The sequence below is a fragment of the Carcharodon carcharias genome, chromosome 4, assembly GCF_017639515.1.
Source record: "Carcharodon carcharias isolate sCarCar2 chromosome 4, sCarCar2.pri, whole genome shotgun sequence".
Lineage (NCBI taxonomy): Eukaryota > Metazoa > Chordata > Chondrichthyes > Lamniformes > Lamnidae > Carcharodon > Carcharodon carcharias.
In genome coordinates this window covers 115311165-115325476 of record NC_054470.1, presented here as the reverse complement: position 1 = coordinate 115325476, position 14312 = coordinate 115311165, and the positions used below count along the sequence as shown (strand labels likewise).

General features: G+C 44.8%; 1 protein-coding gene across 2 annotated transcripts in view; it reads left to right on the top strand.

Annotated features, from left to right (window-relative positions):
* megf10 (multiple EGF-like-domains 10) overlaps positions 1-14312 on the top strand; it is a 182173-nt gene that overhangs the window by 131158 nt on the left and 36703 nt on the right. For both annotated transcript variants that reach the window (XM_041186308.1, XM_041186310.1), the window contains exons 10-13: positions 1679-1853; positions 2660-2780; positions 6189-6352; positions 9206-9308. In XM_041186308.1, the coding sequence (XP_041042242.1) occupies positions 1679-1853; positions 2660-2780; positions 6189-6352; positions 9206-9308 (563 nt within the window). The remainder of the gene's footprint in view (positions 1-1678; positions 1854-2659; positions 2781-6188; positions 6353-9205; positions 9309-14312) is intronic.

Genomic DNA, 14312 nt, shown 5'->3' with positions numbered 1-14312 from the left:
GCATAAGCTGGGAGAGTGAATGTCGGCATGTTATCTAAGAAACGGCACATCACAGCCAATCTTATTTTATCCTCAGTCCTCCCTAATTAACATATGCTGAGGCTCAATTATAGTATTCCCACCACCACAACAACAATTTGCATTTATATCGAGTCTCCGATGTACCAAGGTTCTTCACAGGATGGTAATCAGGCAAAAATTTGCAGCGGAGTCCCTTTAAGCTTGTTGTACTTTTTGGGACAGTACATAATGTTGTGGAAATTAAGGGCAGAATGTTATGATTCCCCATGGCAGGTTTGCAGGCGAGGGGGATGGCCGTAAAATTCTTCGGATGACCATCCCGCTAGGCTCTCAACCGCCCCAACCTCTCTGCAACTTTAGGGTGGGATGGACAAGGCCTAGGCCCCTGCCACCCTTTCCCCAGTTGAGGCCCTTAAGTAGCCAGTTACTGACCATTTAAAGACTGTTTCCCAGCCAGCCTCAATTTTCAGACCAGAGTTCAGGGCTGGGGGGAATGTCCAAAAAGTGACCCTGCCTGGACCTTGGGAGGGAAGCGGGGGAGGGGGTGGGGTTAGGGGCAGGGGGGTGGGGAGGTGCAGGGGGGTCGCTTCCAGCAAGAGCCTGCTTTCAAGTTCAAACATCCCCCTGCAAAAGGTGTGGCCCCACTCCCTTCTCCGCCTCCACTCCCCCCGCCTCTACACCAATGCCCCCACACCCCTTCTCCCCAAGCCCCCTACACCTCACCTCCCCCTCCTGAGGACCCCCGAAAACGTATCTGGTCCTGGACTCCCAGGACCCAGGCTCTGGGGGCAGCTTGCAGTGCCAGTCCTGTCCACTGCAGCTTCTGGTGCTGCTGGGACCAGAGAGCTACCGGCCAATCAGATTGGCTGGTCCCTCTCTTAGGCATGACTTCCTCCTGACTGAGGGACAGAAATCCCCCCTCCAGCCAATTAACTCTCATTGGAGTTTAAATGGTTGCGGGATAGCCATTGTTGGTGGGCAGTGTTCACCACTGACTCTTTGGAAGATGGGAAAGAAAACTCCACCATCCTAAAAATCCTGGCCTAAAGGTTAATCAAGGGAAATGGAACTGGATATGAAAGTGGAATTGTCACAGAAGATTAGCCATGACCTTATTAAATGGCGGAGCAGGCTCAGGTGGCAGCCTGGCCCACTCCTGTACCTATATCTTTCAGTGAAAGACATAGGTTTTAAGGGACATCATAAGGGAGGAGAGAGTCGGAGAGGTTCAGAGAGGGAATTCATGAGCTTATAGTGCCTTAGCATAGCTGCCAGTGGAGGGACAAAGGAAATGGGACATTTGCAAGAGGCCAGAATTGGAGGAATGTAGAGATCTGTGGCACTACGGGACTGGAGAAGGTTACAGGGTAGTACCTCAGCTAAGATGAGTAGAGAGTGTTGAACCTCAAGCCCTCCTGGCACATATGACTTAGCTTCACACTGAGTGAGTTCACTGAGCCATCACTTTGGGACTTTGTAATGGTTTGCTTAAGAAAAAAACTGAAAATGATAGTCCCTCTCTGTCAAACTGATTAACACAAGCGGTGACTGACAGGAAACAAAAACTAGAGTTAGTGTTTTAAGTAAAACAGTTGTGCTCGTAAGGCTAATCGCTATGCTGCGAGAGACTGAGACGCCTTTCATCCTCTTTCACCAGCTGTCACCCCATGTCTGGCGAGTGTACATGTAAACCCGGATGGTCTGGACTGTACTGCAATGAGACATGTACCCCTGGATTTTATGGTGTATCTTGTCATCAAATCTGCAGCTGCCAAAATGGGGCTGACTGCGACAGTGTAGCTGGTAAATGCATCTGTGCCCCAGGATATAAGGTAACAGGACTTGTTTACTCTGCTAAGAAATTGTGAAAGGCTTTTTCTTTTCTTTAAGTTATAGAATGTTTAACAGGCATTTAATTGTTCAGTCTCTGCTACCCGTATTTTTCCCCACAATAAACATCCTCTATGCTGACAATTTTCTTTATCCCAGAGAAGCAGGCAGCAAATTTTCTCACATCTGCTCTCTGTGTTAACCCTATTGAAAGCACAGAAATGGGCCGTTCAGCCCAACTGGTCCATTCTGGTATTTATTCTCCACAGGAGCCCCTGCCACCCCCTCTTCATCTCACCCTATCAATATGCCCTTCCATTCCTTTCTCCCTCACATGTTTACCCAGCTTCCTCCTTAAATGTCTCTATACTGTGTTCACCTCGACCACTCACTGTGGGAGTGAGTCCCAAATTCTCACCACTCTCTGGGTAAAGAACTTTCTCCTGAATTCCCGATTGGATTTCCTAGTGACTCTCTCATACTGATAGCCCCTGGTTCTGGTGTCCCCCACAAGCGGAAACATCTCTGCATTAACCCTACTGAACCCTTTCATAATTTTAAAGCCTTCTGTCAGGACACTCCTCAGTCTTCCCGTTTTTAAAGAAAAGAGCCCCAGTCTGTTCAATATTTTCCGATATTCTTGTTAAGAGATATCCTTTGCTGAAAAGAGGAGTAATTTGAAGCACTTCATTTTTTGCTGTATGGTGACAATTAATAGCTAAATGCAGAATACTACCACTTCCCCTAATCTTAAAGCCTCTTCCTTCTTTAGACTCTTAACCATCATTCCATTTCTATTGCATCACAGGGATCTGATTGCTCGATTCCTTGTCCTGTCGGTACCAACGGAGTCAATTGCTCCTCTTCCTGTGACTGCAAAAATGAAGCAGTTTGCTCCCCTATAGATGGCTCATGCACCTGTAAAGCAGGTAAGTGGGGAGGGGGATGTTCTGTAATACGTGCGACAGAAATTTGCAAATACGTTTCACCAGGTTGTGATCCTTCACCTCTTAGAGCATTTTAAAAGAAAAGTCAATGTTACAGGCACTGTGTTTGAGTGCTTTTATATATTGCTTTGTCATAAACTTGCATTTTTATTGAACCTCTTAAAGTAATGCGGTGTCTCTGGGTGCTTCGCAGTAGTGTTATCTATCAAAATTTGACACCGAGCCCCATGAGATATTTGAGCAGGTAACCACAAGCTTGGTCAAAGAGGTGAGTTTTAAGGAGCGTGTTAAAGGAGGAGAGAGTGGTGAAGAGGTTCAGGGAGGGAATTCCAAAGCTTGATTGAAACTTTTAAGATCCTGAGGGGTCTTGACAGGCTGGATGTGGAGAGGATGTTTCCTCTTGTGGGAGGATCTAGAACTAGGGGTCACTGTTTAAAACTAAGGGGTCACTCATTTAAGACAGAGATGAGGAGAAATTTTTTCTCTGAGTTCATGAGTCTTTGGAACTCTCTTCCTCAAAAGGCAGTGGAAGCAGAGTCTGAATATTTTTAAGGCAGAGGTGGATAGATTCTTGATTAACAAGGGGCTGAAAGGTTATTGGGGGTAGGCAGGAATGTGGGGTTGAGGTTATAATCAGGTCAGCCATGATCTCATTGAATGGCGGAGCAGGCTTGAGGGGCCGAGTGGCCTACCCCTGCTCCTAATTTATATGCTCGGATGTTTGTGCATAAGCTTCGGGCCCAGGCAGCTGAAGACATGGCCGCCCGTGGTGGAATGAACAGATTTGAAAACGAGGATGAGAATTTTAAAATTGAGGCTTTGGTGGGCCAGGAGTCAGTATAGGTCAGCAAAAGCTGGAATTGAATGAGACTGTCATTGACCCTTATAAGGACATTAATACCTGTACATTCGGTATCCATTGGCTCACCAGTGTAGCTAAAAGCACTGACGCTTAAAAACTTTCTTTGCGGATCGGAACGTGGGTGAAGGAAGCTGCCTCACTATCATTCCCATTCCCAAAAGACAGCTATTGCATTTTAAAAGCAAATTCCAGTTTCACACAAGGGTAGTATTTAGACTTTTCCAATTCTCGGATAGTAAGTATTGAAAACTGGTGCTGGCGACGCTGCTGTTGTGGCTCCCTGACATGGATATGAGGGTTTCACATTACAAACTCCAAATTTGCATGTAAATGGGGCTGTCAGAAAATAGGTTCAAGAAAAGGAGCTCAATTGTTTTCAAAATGTAGTTAAACAATTTTAAAGAAATGCGTTTCATTCATTTACTTTAAACGCCCTCTTTTTACGGGTGATGAGTAATGTTGGGATATTGTTCCAGCAATTCTAGCAGTCCGTTTATCATTTCACCTCTTCACCCCAGTGTCTGGATGTTGTTTAAGGTGGGGGTGGGGGTGGGGGGGCAGAATGTGGAGGGGAGGGGGTTTGGCTTCACTAACTCAATCCTATGCTCACCTGATATTCAAGACATTTTTGAACCCAGTGAGTTATAATCTGGGACGCGCTGAAAGGACAGTGGAAGCAGATTCAATAGTACCTTTCAAAAGGGAGTTGGATTAATATTTAAAAAGTAAAAAATTGCAGGGCCATGGAAAGAGCTCTATATTCTGTGCCCATAATAGTCCTCCCAATCAAAGCAAAAAATTAAACCTGTGAAAATTGAGGGGGAAGAAGAATACATTTTCACAGCTGCCTCTGTCTTACTGCCATAAGTCCACAAAGATAATCAAAGCTAAAGTAGTACATACCACTGTAAGGGAGAGAAATGTTAGTTGTTCTATGTTGGAAATACACTATCAGATTTATAGAATCATACAGCACAGGAGGAGGCCATTCAGCCCATCACACTTGAGATGGTTTTTTTTTGAAAGATCTATCCAATCAGTTTCATCTCCCTGCTCTTTCACCATAATCCTGCAACTGTTTCCTTTTTGAGTATTTATCCAATTTCCCTTTTAAAGGTTACCACTGCATCTGCTTTCACCGCCTTTTCAGGCAGCACATTCCAGCATAGTATGTGGGGAAGCTATGGCGAGAGGCAATGGTGTAGTGGCATTGTCGCTGGACTAGTAATCCAGAGATCTAGGACAATGCTCTGGGGACCTGGATTTGAATCCCACCATGACAGATGGTGGAGCTGGAATTCAGTAAAAAATCTGGAATTAAAAGTCATCTAATGATGACCATATTGATTGTTGTTACAAACCCATCTGGTTCACTAATGTTCTTTAGGGAAAGAAATCTGTTGTCCTTACTTGGCCTACATGTGATTCCAGACCCAATATGATTGACTCTTAAATGCCCTCTGAACAAGGGCAATTAGGGATGGGCAATAAATTCCTAGCCAGCAATGCCCACATCCCATGAATGAACTTAAAAAAAAAATCCAGATCACAACAACTCACTGTGTAAGAGAAAACATTTCTCATCATCCTCCAGTCTGGTTCATTGACCAGTTGCCTCAAGTCTTTGTCCTTTGGTTACCGACCCTCCCTACAGTCCCTCTCCACTTACTCTGTTAAAACCTGACATTTACTTGTGGTCTGTGAGATTTCTGTTCAGCAACTGGAGAAAATTTGCATCAGGAGAAAGAAAAATCACTGGACTAAACCTGCACCAAATTCCCTTTAGCTGCACATGACTCCAGTTTGTGCCTGTTTTACTTCCGTTCTGCTTCAAAGATATATCATTCTTGGGATGTGAGTGTCGTTGGCATAGTTGGCATTTATTCCCCATCCCTAGTTGCCCCTCAAAAAAGCGACGGTGAACCTTTTTCATGGCGTGTTCATGTGGTGAAGGTGCCCCCATTATAGGGAGTTCCAAGATTTTCACCCAGTGACCACGAAGGAAACATCAGTAAATTGAACCATGTTACTTCATTTTAACTCCCATTTATGTGTTGTAATTTTAGCCTCAACTTTCCTAAGCTGCATGCAATATATTGAAATCAGTAACAGGTATCTGTATTGTGGGTACCTTCTTTCAGATGCCCAGGCCCTAAGCTCTGGAATTCCCTCCCTAAACCTCTCCATCTCTCGTCTTCTCTTCCCTTCTTTAAGATGCTCCTTAAAGCCTACTTCTGTGACCAAGCTTCTGGTTGTAATATATCCTTATGAGGTTCAGTGCCAAACTTGATAAAACGCCTGCAAAGCGCTTTAGGACGTTTGTTGATGCTGGAATGTTGAGGAGAGGAAAGGAGATGATTCATTTCCAGGGAACAAACGAAGCTTCATTTTATCTGGATATTAAAACAACTCTCATAACTGCACAAGACAAGGAAAATCTATTTGTTGCACTGAGGTAACTTTCATTGGTATGTCAGCTAGTGGTTGCCATGTTATAGTGTAAATGATTATTATTTTGACATTCGCAGGCTGGCACGGAGTCGATTGTTCCATTCCCTGCCCTCGTGGCAGGTGGGGTCTTGGCTGCAACTCAACCTGTCGCTGTTCCAATGGAGGAGCATGTAACGCACTGGATGGGACCTGTACCTGTTTGGCAGGATGGCGGGGTGATAAGTGTGCACATCCATGTCAGGTAACCAATCCTATAATGTGCTGAAAATTGTTGCATTAACCCGCTGTATCAAAGGACATCTGCATTTAAGAATATGGCTACTACGATCATATGGGGCAAGATTTTCCAGTCGTCGGGCAGGCGCAGTGGGTGAGCCCGGGAGCAGCTGGGAAAAGGCCTCCTGAGGTGGCCTCTGGATGCCCAGTGGCAATAGGTATGCCCTCGTGCTGGTGATGGTACAGAGGGTGCAGCAGATCACCATGAACTCGGATTCTCATTCCAGCATGTACTGGAGGGCACAACCCAAGCAGCCTAGGCATCGGAAGCATTGCTTCAACATACTGATGGCCTGCTCCACAATATTCCTGGTGGCTCCTTGGCCACTGTTACACACTCATTGTCCTTGCATGGAGGGGAGTCATCTTCCTCCTGCACAGGGGAGGAGCCTTTGTCTCCGAGAAGCCATCCTCTGGTTTATCTCAGAGGCATGAAGACAGCAAGAATGGCAGACTGATGAAGACATGATGGCGTTTGCCAGGATAATGGGCATTCACCAACATACTGGTTTGTGTATGCCCACATACCAACCACATTACTAGAATGGTAGCCCTTATGGTTCCTGCACTTCTCCCTGTTGATATGGGGGTCGACAAATGTCCCCATGAGCCATTGGGAATGCCGCTACCCTGGCAAATCCACACGCTTCTCATCCTGCCTCTTCCCGCTTACAGAGAAAAGGATCTAATTGCCTCTCCTCAGACACAGGGCCTCTGTGGCCTTTCAGAAGCATCAATGCATGGCATTCTGGGAAATGATGAATGTCACTTCCTCCCACTGGAAAGATCGATGCATCAAACTTCAATGCCACTTTATGGCTGGCCAGTGACAGCGCTGTCCTCTCCCTGGTTTGAGGCTCAATGTTGAGTTGAAGGAGATGGCACAGTTCTATGACTACATTGTTGAACACAAGTTGTTGAGCTAGAAGAAGTGCTCCAAAAAACCCAGTGGTGGGTCTTCAGTATAGAGCCCTCTCCTTCCTCCTCCTCCATCTTCACAAAGCTTCTCCTCTCTGCAGCCTCTGCTCCATTTGTTGGTCATGTTAAAGAACAGCACTGTAGACTTGCACAGAATCACAGAATCATTACAGCACTGAAGAAAGCCATTCAGCCCATCATGTCTGCACCGACTCTCCAAATGAGGAATTCACCTGATGCTATTTCATGGTCTTTTCCCCGTAATCCTGCACATTCTTCCTCTTCGGATAACAGTCTAATTCCCTTCTGAATAACCCAATTGAACCTGCCTCCACCACACTCTCAGGCAGTGCACTCCAGACCTTAACCACTTGCTGCATGAAAAAGACTTGCAGACTGGGGTCACCAGGTTATCTGGCTTCCCTGAATGTATGCAACAGCTCACCACAAAACCTCCACATAACTTCCACTGACTTAGCCACAGCAGAAGTAAGTCAAAAGCACGTCACTTGCAAATTCGATGCCTGGCTTTGGGAGAGCCTTTCATACTAGCTGAATATATGTTCACCTGAGAGTGATTAGCACAAGAACATAGGAAATTGGAGCAGGAGATGGCCATTCGGCCCCTTGAGCCTGTTCCACCATTCAACTAGACCATGACTGATCTTCGACCTTAATGTATTTTCCCACACTATCCCCATGTCCCTTGATGTCATTGGTATCTAGAAATCTATCGATCCCTGTCTTGAATATACTCAATGACTGAACTTCCATAGTCTTCAGGGGTAGAGAATTCCAAAGGTTCATCGCCCTCTCAGTGAAGAAATTCCTCCTTCTTCTCACTCCTAAATGGCCAACAGGTGTTCAGTGGACCTGGACAGACCAATTTTGTGAAGCACGCGTCAAATCAGCTGCAATGGATTGACATCACAATCAAGACATCTCATGCTTCTGACACACGCGGCCCCCAAAATCACAACTTCTTACTTTCACTTTGCATCTCTTTTGAGTCATGAGAGCCACAGCAAAGAAAGTAAGCCTTCTGATTGGCTCATACAGTTCTCAAGGGCCACTCCTCTTTTCTGCTAACCCAGTGTAAAAATTGGAGTGGACATTGTCAAGCTTTGACACATTGACCCAGGGATTAGTTGGTGCCTCGATCCATGTAATTCAGGATGTGTTATCTAGTTGTACAGACTAGTTGGACATGAGGCCTACTGCAAGATGAGGTTTGGTCACAGCTGATGTTGACGCTTGTGGCAATCTTGCAGAATTTGAAGCTGCCGATTTAATCCGGTGGCATCGGGCATTGAGCCAACAGGGAGTTTAGGTTCAACCTCTGCTTGCTCTGTAACAATGGTCTCAAATGGCTTTGGCACAAGCTATGAGTCTGCAAACATCCACTCATGATTTCAACAGGAGCCCAGTTTGGTTGGCCCATCATGAAGGGCAGAAGATGAAAAACATACATCGAAGCCCCGATGATGAAATATTACACTAGTTTTCTGATTTATCTAACTTAAAGTGCTCAAGATTATTGGTAATTTAGCAGGAAGCCATTCAGCTCCTCGAGCTTGTTCTGCCACTCAATGAGAACATGACTGATCTGAATCTTAACTCCACCTTCTCATCTTGGTTCCATAACGCTCAATACCCTTACCCAGCAAAAATTAACCCATCTCAGATTTGAAAATTTCAATTGACCCTCCCCAACCTTAACCACTATTTTGTGGAGAGAGATTTCCACTACCCTTCGTGTGAATTAGCGCTTCCTGACATCAGCCTTGAACGTCCCAGCTGTAATATTGTTAGCACGGCTGGTTGTGACATGTATATCTTCTTTGCTCATTTTTTCCAACTTCAACGTTATCATGAGGGTGTATCTGTTTTTGGTTGCTAGGATGGCTCGTATGGAATGAACTGCAGTGAACGTTGTGACTGTAGCCATGCTGATGGATGTCATCCCACCACTGGTTATTGCCGCTGTCTTGCTGGGTGGACAGGTCCGTTGCATTTTTTATCCACATTTAATGTAAGAATTGGATTGCACTGAATGCACAGAACACAAGCAGGCCATTCAGCTCGATTGGTCAGTGCCAGAGTTTATGCTCCACACCAGCTACCTCCCAGCCCCTCTTCATCTTGCCCTATTGGCATATCCTTCTATCCCCTTTTCCCTTATGGGCAGAATTTAATGGGTGGCGGAGTTTCCCGTCCGAGGCCTCGCTGTCTACCTATAAATCGAGGACAAGTCGGGGGCGGGTGGGAAGGCGAAGGAAAGGTCACCTAGGTAATTTAACGGAAGTACTTGCCAGCAGGAGATGGTTATATTCTATCCCATTTGGTTTTCTAGCTTCCCCTTAACTGCATCTATCTTATTCATCTCAGACACTCTCTGAGGTAGTGAGTTCCACATTCTTGCCACTCTCTGGATGTTTCTCATAAATTAATTGTTGGTGTGTGACATATCATGACAGCAGGTCTCCTGGTAGGAGTAGCTACAAGCACGACAAGGACAAATTATTAGTGGCTACCATATATCTCTGGCCTGTAGTTTGCATCTCCCTTACAAGTGGATACATCTTCTCTACATCAGTTAGGTATACTCAAGGTCTAGAATTCCCTTTACAGGAGCGCAAAATACAAAATACAGGAGCAGGAGACCACATGACCCATTGAGCCTGCTCCACCACTCAATACGATCATGGCTGATCTTGGGCTTCAACTCCATTTCCCTGCCCATTCCCCATATTCCTCGATTCCCTGAGAGACCAAATTTCTGCCTATCCCAACTTTAAATATATCCAACGATGGAGCATCCACAACCCTATGGGGCATAGAATTCCAAAGATTCACAACCTTTTGAGTGAAGAAATGATCAGCCCCTTATCCCGAGGCTGTGCTCCTGTGTTTTAGATTTCTCAACCGGTGGAAACAATCTCTCAGCATCCAACCTATCAAACCCCTTCAGAATCTTGTAGGTTCCAGTGAAATCACCTCTCTTTCTTCTAAACTCCAGAGAATATAAACGCAATTTACTTAGCCTCTCATCATAGGACAATCCCCTCCTCCCCAGGGACCAATTTAGTGAACCTTCACTGCACCACATCCAAAGTGAGTCTATCCTTTCTTAAATGTGGAGACCAAAACTGCGCACAATATTCTAGATGTAATCTCACCAAAACTCTGTACAACTGTAGCAAGGCTTCTTTATTCCTGTACTTCAATCCTCTTGTAATAAAGGCCAACATGCCATTTGCCTTCCTAATTGTTTGCTGCACCTGCATGCTAACTTTCTGCATTCCTTATACGAGCACACCCAAGGGGAAAAAAAAATCACTTTCCAGCACCATAACAACATTAAGTTTATTTTTACTCTTTAATGCTGCAACTGCCCATTTGACAAAGGGAATGGTTATTCCCAATGGTCTTCAGTCTTAATTGCGGGCTGTGATCCAAATTCTTTTCTTCCTTGCAGAAACTAAATTTATTTTAAGGTATAAAGTAACTCCCTTCAACTTAAGGAAGAAGTGTCAGATGTAGGATTTAATGGATTAAATCTTCTCAGTCAATGCTAATTGATTAAGCAGTTTGAAATACTGTAGTGATCTGTTTAAAACTAAAAGACAGTTTCCACACTGTACCTCATGGTTTCGGAATATCATAGCTACATAGTATTTACAGCACAGAAACAGAGCATTTGGATTTAATAATGGAGAACAAGCTAATGGCGGAGCATTGAACAGGTACTTTGTGTCCGTCTTCACTGTAGAAGACTTAGAAAATTTCCAAATATACTTGAAACTCAAGGGGCGGGATTTTCCAGCCCCGTCGCGGGTAAGATCCCTCCCTCCCCGTGGGCGAGGCGGTGCCCCAGCCTGATGTCCACTGACTTGTGGCAGGACCAGATGATCCCGGAGGCGGGCGGGTCCGTCCAACCTTAGGATTAGCGGGCAGGCCAGGAGCCCTGGCAGGCTTCGGAAAGAGCATCAAACTTCATCCACGGGCAGGGTGAGGTTTCATGAGGGTTTTTAGAAATTTAACAAATGTTTGATTTAAAGTGATGGACATGTCCCAACTCATGTGACAGTGTCACATGAGAGGATTTGTCAGGGAAATTTTGTTTCTGCACCTTGACCATTTTTAAATTTGGCACCAATCTCCCTGAGGCAGCACTTAGCCTCAGGGAAATGAGTGCACTCTTTTGCGCGCATGCGTGAAAGAGCAAACTCTTGGCTGAGGGAATACCACCCCCCCGCCCGCACAGGGAGCACAAAGCGCTTCCTTGCAGACGTCACGCTGGGTGGGCCTTAATTGACCCACCCACGTAAAATGGTGGCACACGCCCAATCAGGGGCACCAATTGGAGGCGCGCCTGCCTGCGCCCATTCCTGCACTTCCCCCCCAACAGGGGGAAAATTCTTCCCCTGGGAAAAGGTATTGGGAAAACTATGAGCCCTAAAGGCTGACAAGTTCCCAGGAGCAGATGGCCTGCATCGTAGGGTCTTAAAAGAAATAGCTGCAGAGATAATAAAGGCACTGGCTATAATCTTCCAAAACTCTTTAGATTCTGGAAGGGTCCCAGCACATTGGAAAATAGCAAATGTAACACCTTTATTCAAAAAAGCAGGGAGACAAAAAGCAGGAAGCTACAGGCCAGTTAGCCTAACATCAGGCATAGGGAAATTGCTTGAATCTATTACTAATAAGGTTATAGCAGGGTACGTAGAAAATCATGATGGGATCAGGCAGCATCAACATGGTTTTATGAAAGGGAAATTGTGCTTAACTAATCCATTAGAGTTCTTCTAGGAAGTAACAAGCAAGGTGGATAAAGGGGAACCTGTAGATGTGGTGTTCTCGGATTTCTAAGAGACATTTGATAAGGTGCCACATCAAAGCTAACTACACAAAATAAGAGCTCATGGTGTAGGGGGGTAACATATTAGCATGGAAAATGATTGATTAGCTAATAAGAAGCAGAAAGTAGGGAAATGGGTCATTTTCAGGTCGGCAAGCTGTAACTAGTGGCTTACCACAAGGATCAGTGCTGGGGCCTGAACTATTTACAACCTATATCAATGACTTGAATGAAGGGACAGAATATATGGTAGCTAAGTTTGCCGATGACACCAAGATAGGTAGGAAAGTAAGTTGTCAAGAGGAGGTAAGGTGTCTACATCAGGATATAAATAGGTTAAATGGGTGGGCAAAAATTTGGTACATGGAGTATAATGTGGGAAAATGTGAACTTGTCCATTTTGGCAGGAAGAATAGAAAAGCAACATGTTATTTAAATAAGAGAGATTGCAGAACTCGGTGGTACAGAGGGATCTGGATTTCCTACTACACAAATCGCAAAACGTTAGTATGCAGGTACAGCAAATGATTAGGAAGACAAATAGAATGCTAGTGTTTATTGCCAGGGGAATGGAATATAAAAGTAGGGACATTTTACTGCTGTATACGGCCTTGGTGAGACCACAACAGGAGTACTCTGTACTGTTTTGGTCTCATATGAGTTAGGAGCAGGAGTAGGCCATTCAACCTCTTGAGCCTACTTCACCGTTCAATAAGATCATGGACGATCTGATTGTGGCCTCAACCCCACTTTCCTGCCTAGCTCCCCTGACACCCTTTGACTCCCTTGTTAGTCAAGAATCTATCTAACTGTGCCTTAAAAATATCCAGTGACTCTGCCTCCACCGCTCTCTGGGGAAGAGAGTTCCACAGGCTCACGACCCTCTGAGAGAAAAAAAATTATCTTCATCGTCCTCTTAAATGGGAGACCCTTTATTCTGATACTGTGTGAACTGTTCTGTTGTTGCTGCCTGTGATGTGTTCTGCTTCGACACCATGAAGCAATTATTTTGAAGTTACAAAGAAGCCTCTATTAATATTACTGAACTATGTGCATATTTACAGTACAGGGTACAGGTATGGAGAGGATCCCATACTAGGTCCTTACATGTTGCTACCTAACTCTAGGCAACCCTTAGCTCTATGTCATGTGTCTTCTTACATCACCATGTGGGCAGTACTGTATTCAGTCCCATGTTAGCCCTTTAGGTACCAGATCCTTCTACTAAACTGTGTCCCCTAGTTCTAGTCTCCCCAACAAGAGGAAACATCCTTTCAGCATCCACCGTGTCAAGTCCCCTCAGGATCTTAAATGTTTCAATAAGATCACCTCTCATTCTTCTAAACTCTCATGGGTACAGGCCGAACCTGTCAAACCTTTCCTCATAAGATAATCCCCTTCATCCCAGGAATCAATTGAGTGAACCTTGTCTGAAGTATTTCTAATGCAATTATGTCCTTTCTTAAATAAGGAGACCAAAGCTGTACACTGTATTCTCTAAATATAGTCTCAGCAATGCCTTGTACAACTGTAGCAAAACATCCCTACTTTTATATTCCATTCCCCTTGCAATAAATGACAAAATTCCATTTGCCTTCCAAATCACTTGTTGTACCTGCATACTAACTTTTTGTGATTCATGTACCAGGACACCCAGATCCCTCTGTACCATCGAGTTCTGTAGTCTCTCTCCATTTAAATAATATGCTGCTTTTCTATTCTTCCTCGCAAAGTGGACAACCTCACATTTTCCCACATTATACCCCATCTACCACATTTTTACCCATTCATTTAGCCTATCTATATTCCTTTGCAGACTCCTCATGTCCTTTTCACAACTTACTGTCCTACCTATCTTTTGTGTCGTCAGAAAATGTATAAACCTTCATCCAAGTCATTGATGTAGATTGTAAATAGTTGAGGCCCCAGCACTGATCCCTGTGACACCACTTGTTACATCTTTTCAACCTGAAAATTACCATTTATGCTTTCTATTTCCTGCTCGCTAGCCAATTCTTTCTCCATGCTAACATGTTGCCCTCTACACCATGAGCTCTTTGTTCAGAGAAGGTTCACTCGACTCATTCCTGGGATGAAGGGCTTATCCTATGAAGAAAGGTTGAGCATGTTGGTCTTTATCCTTTGG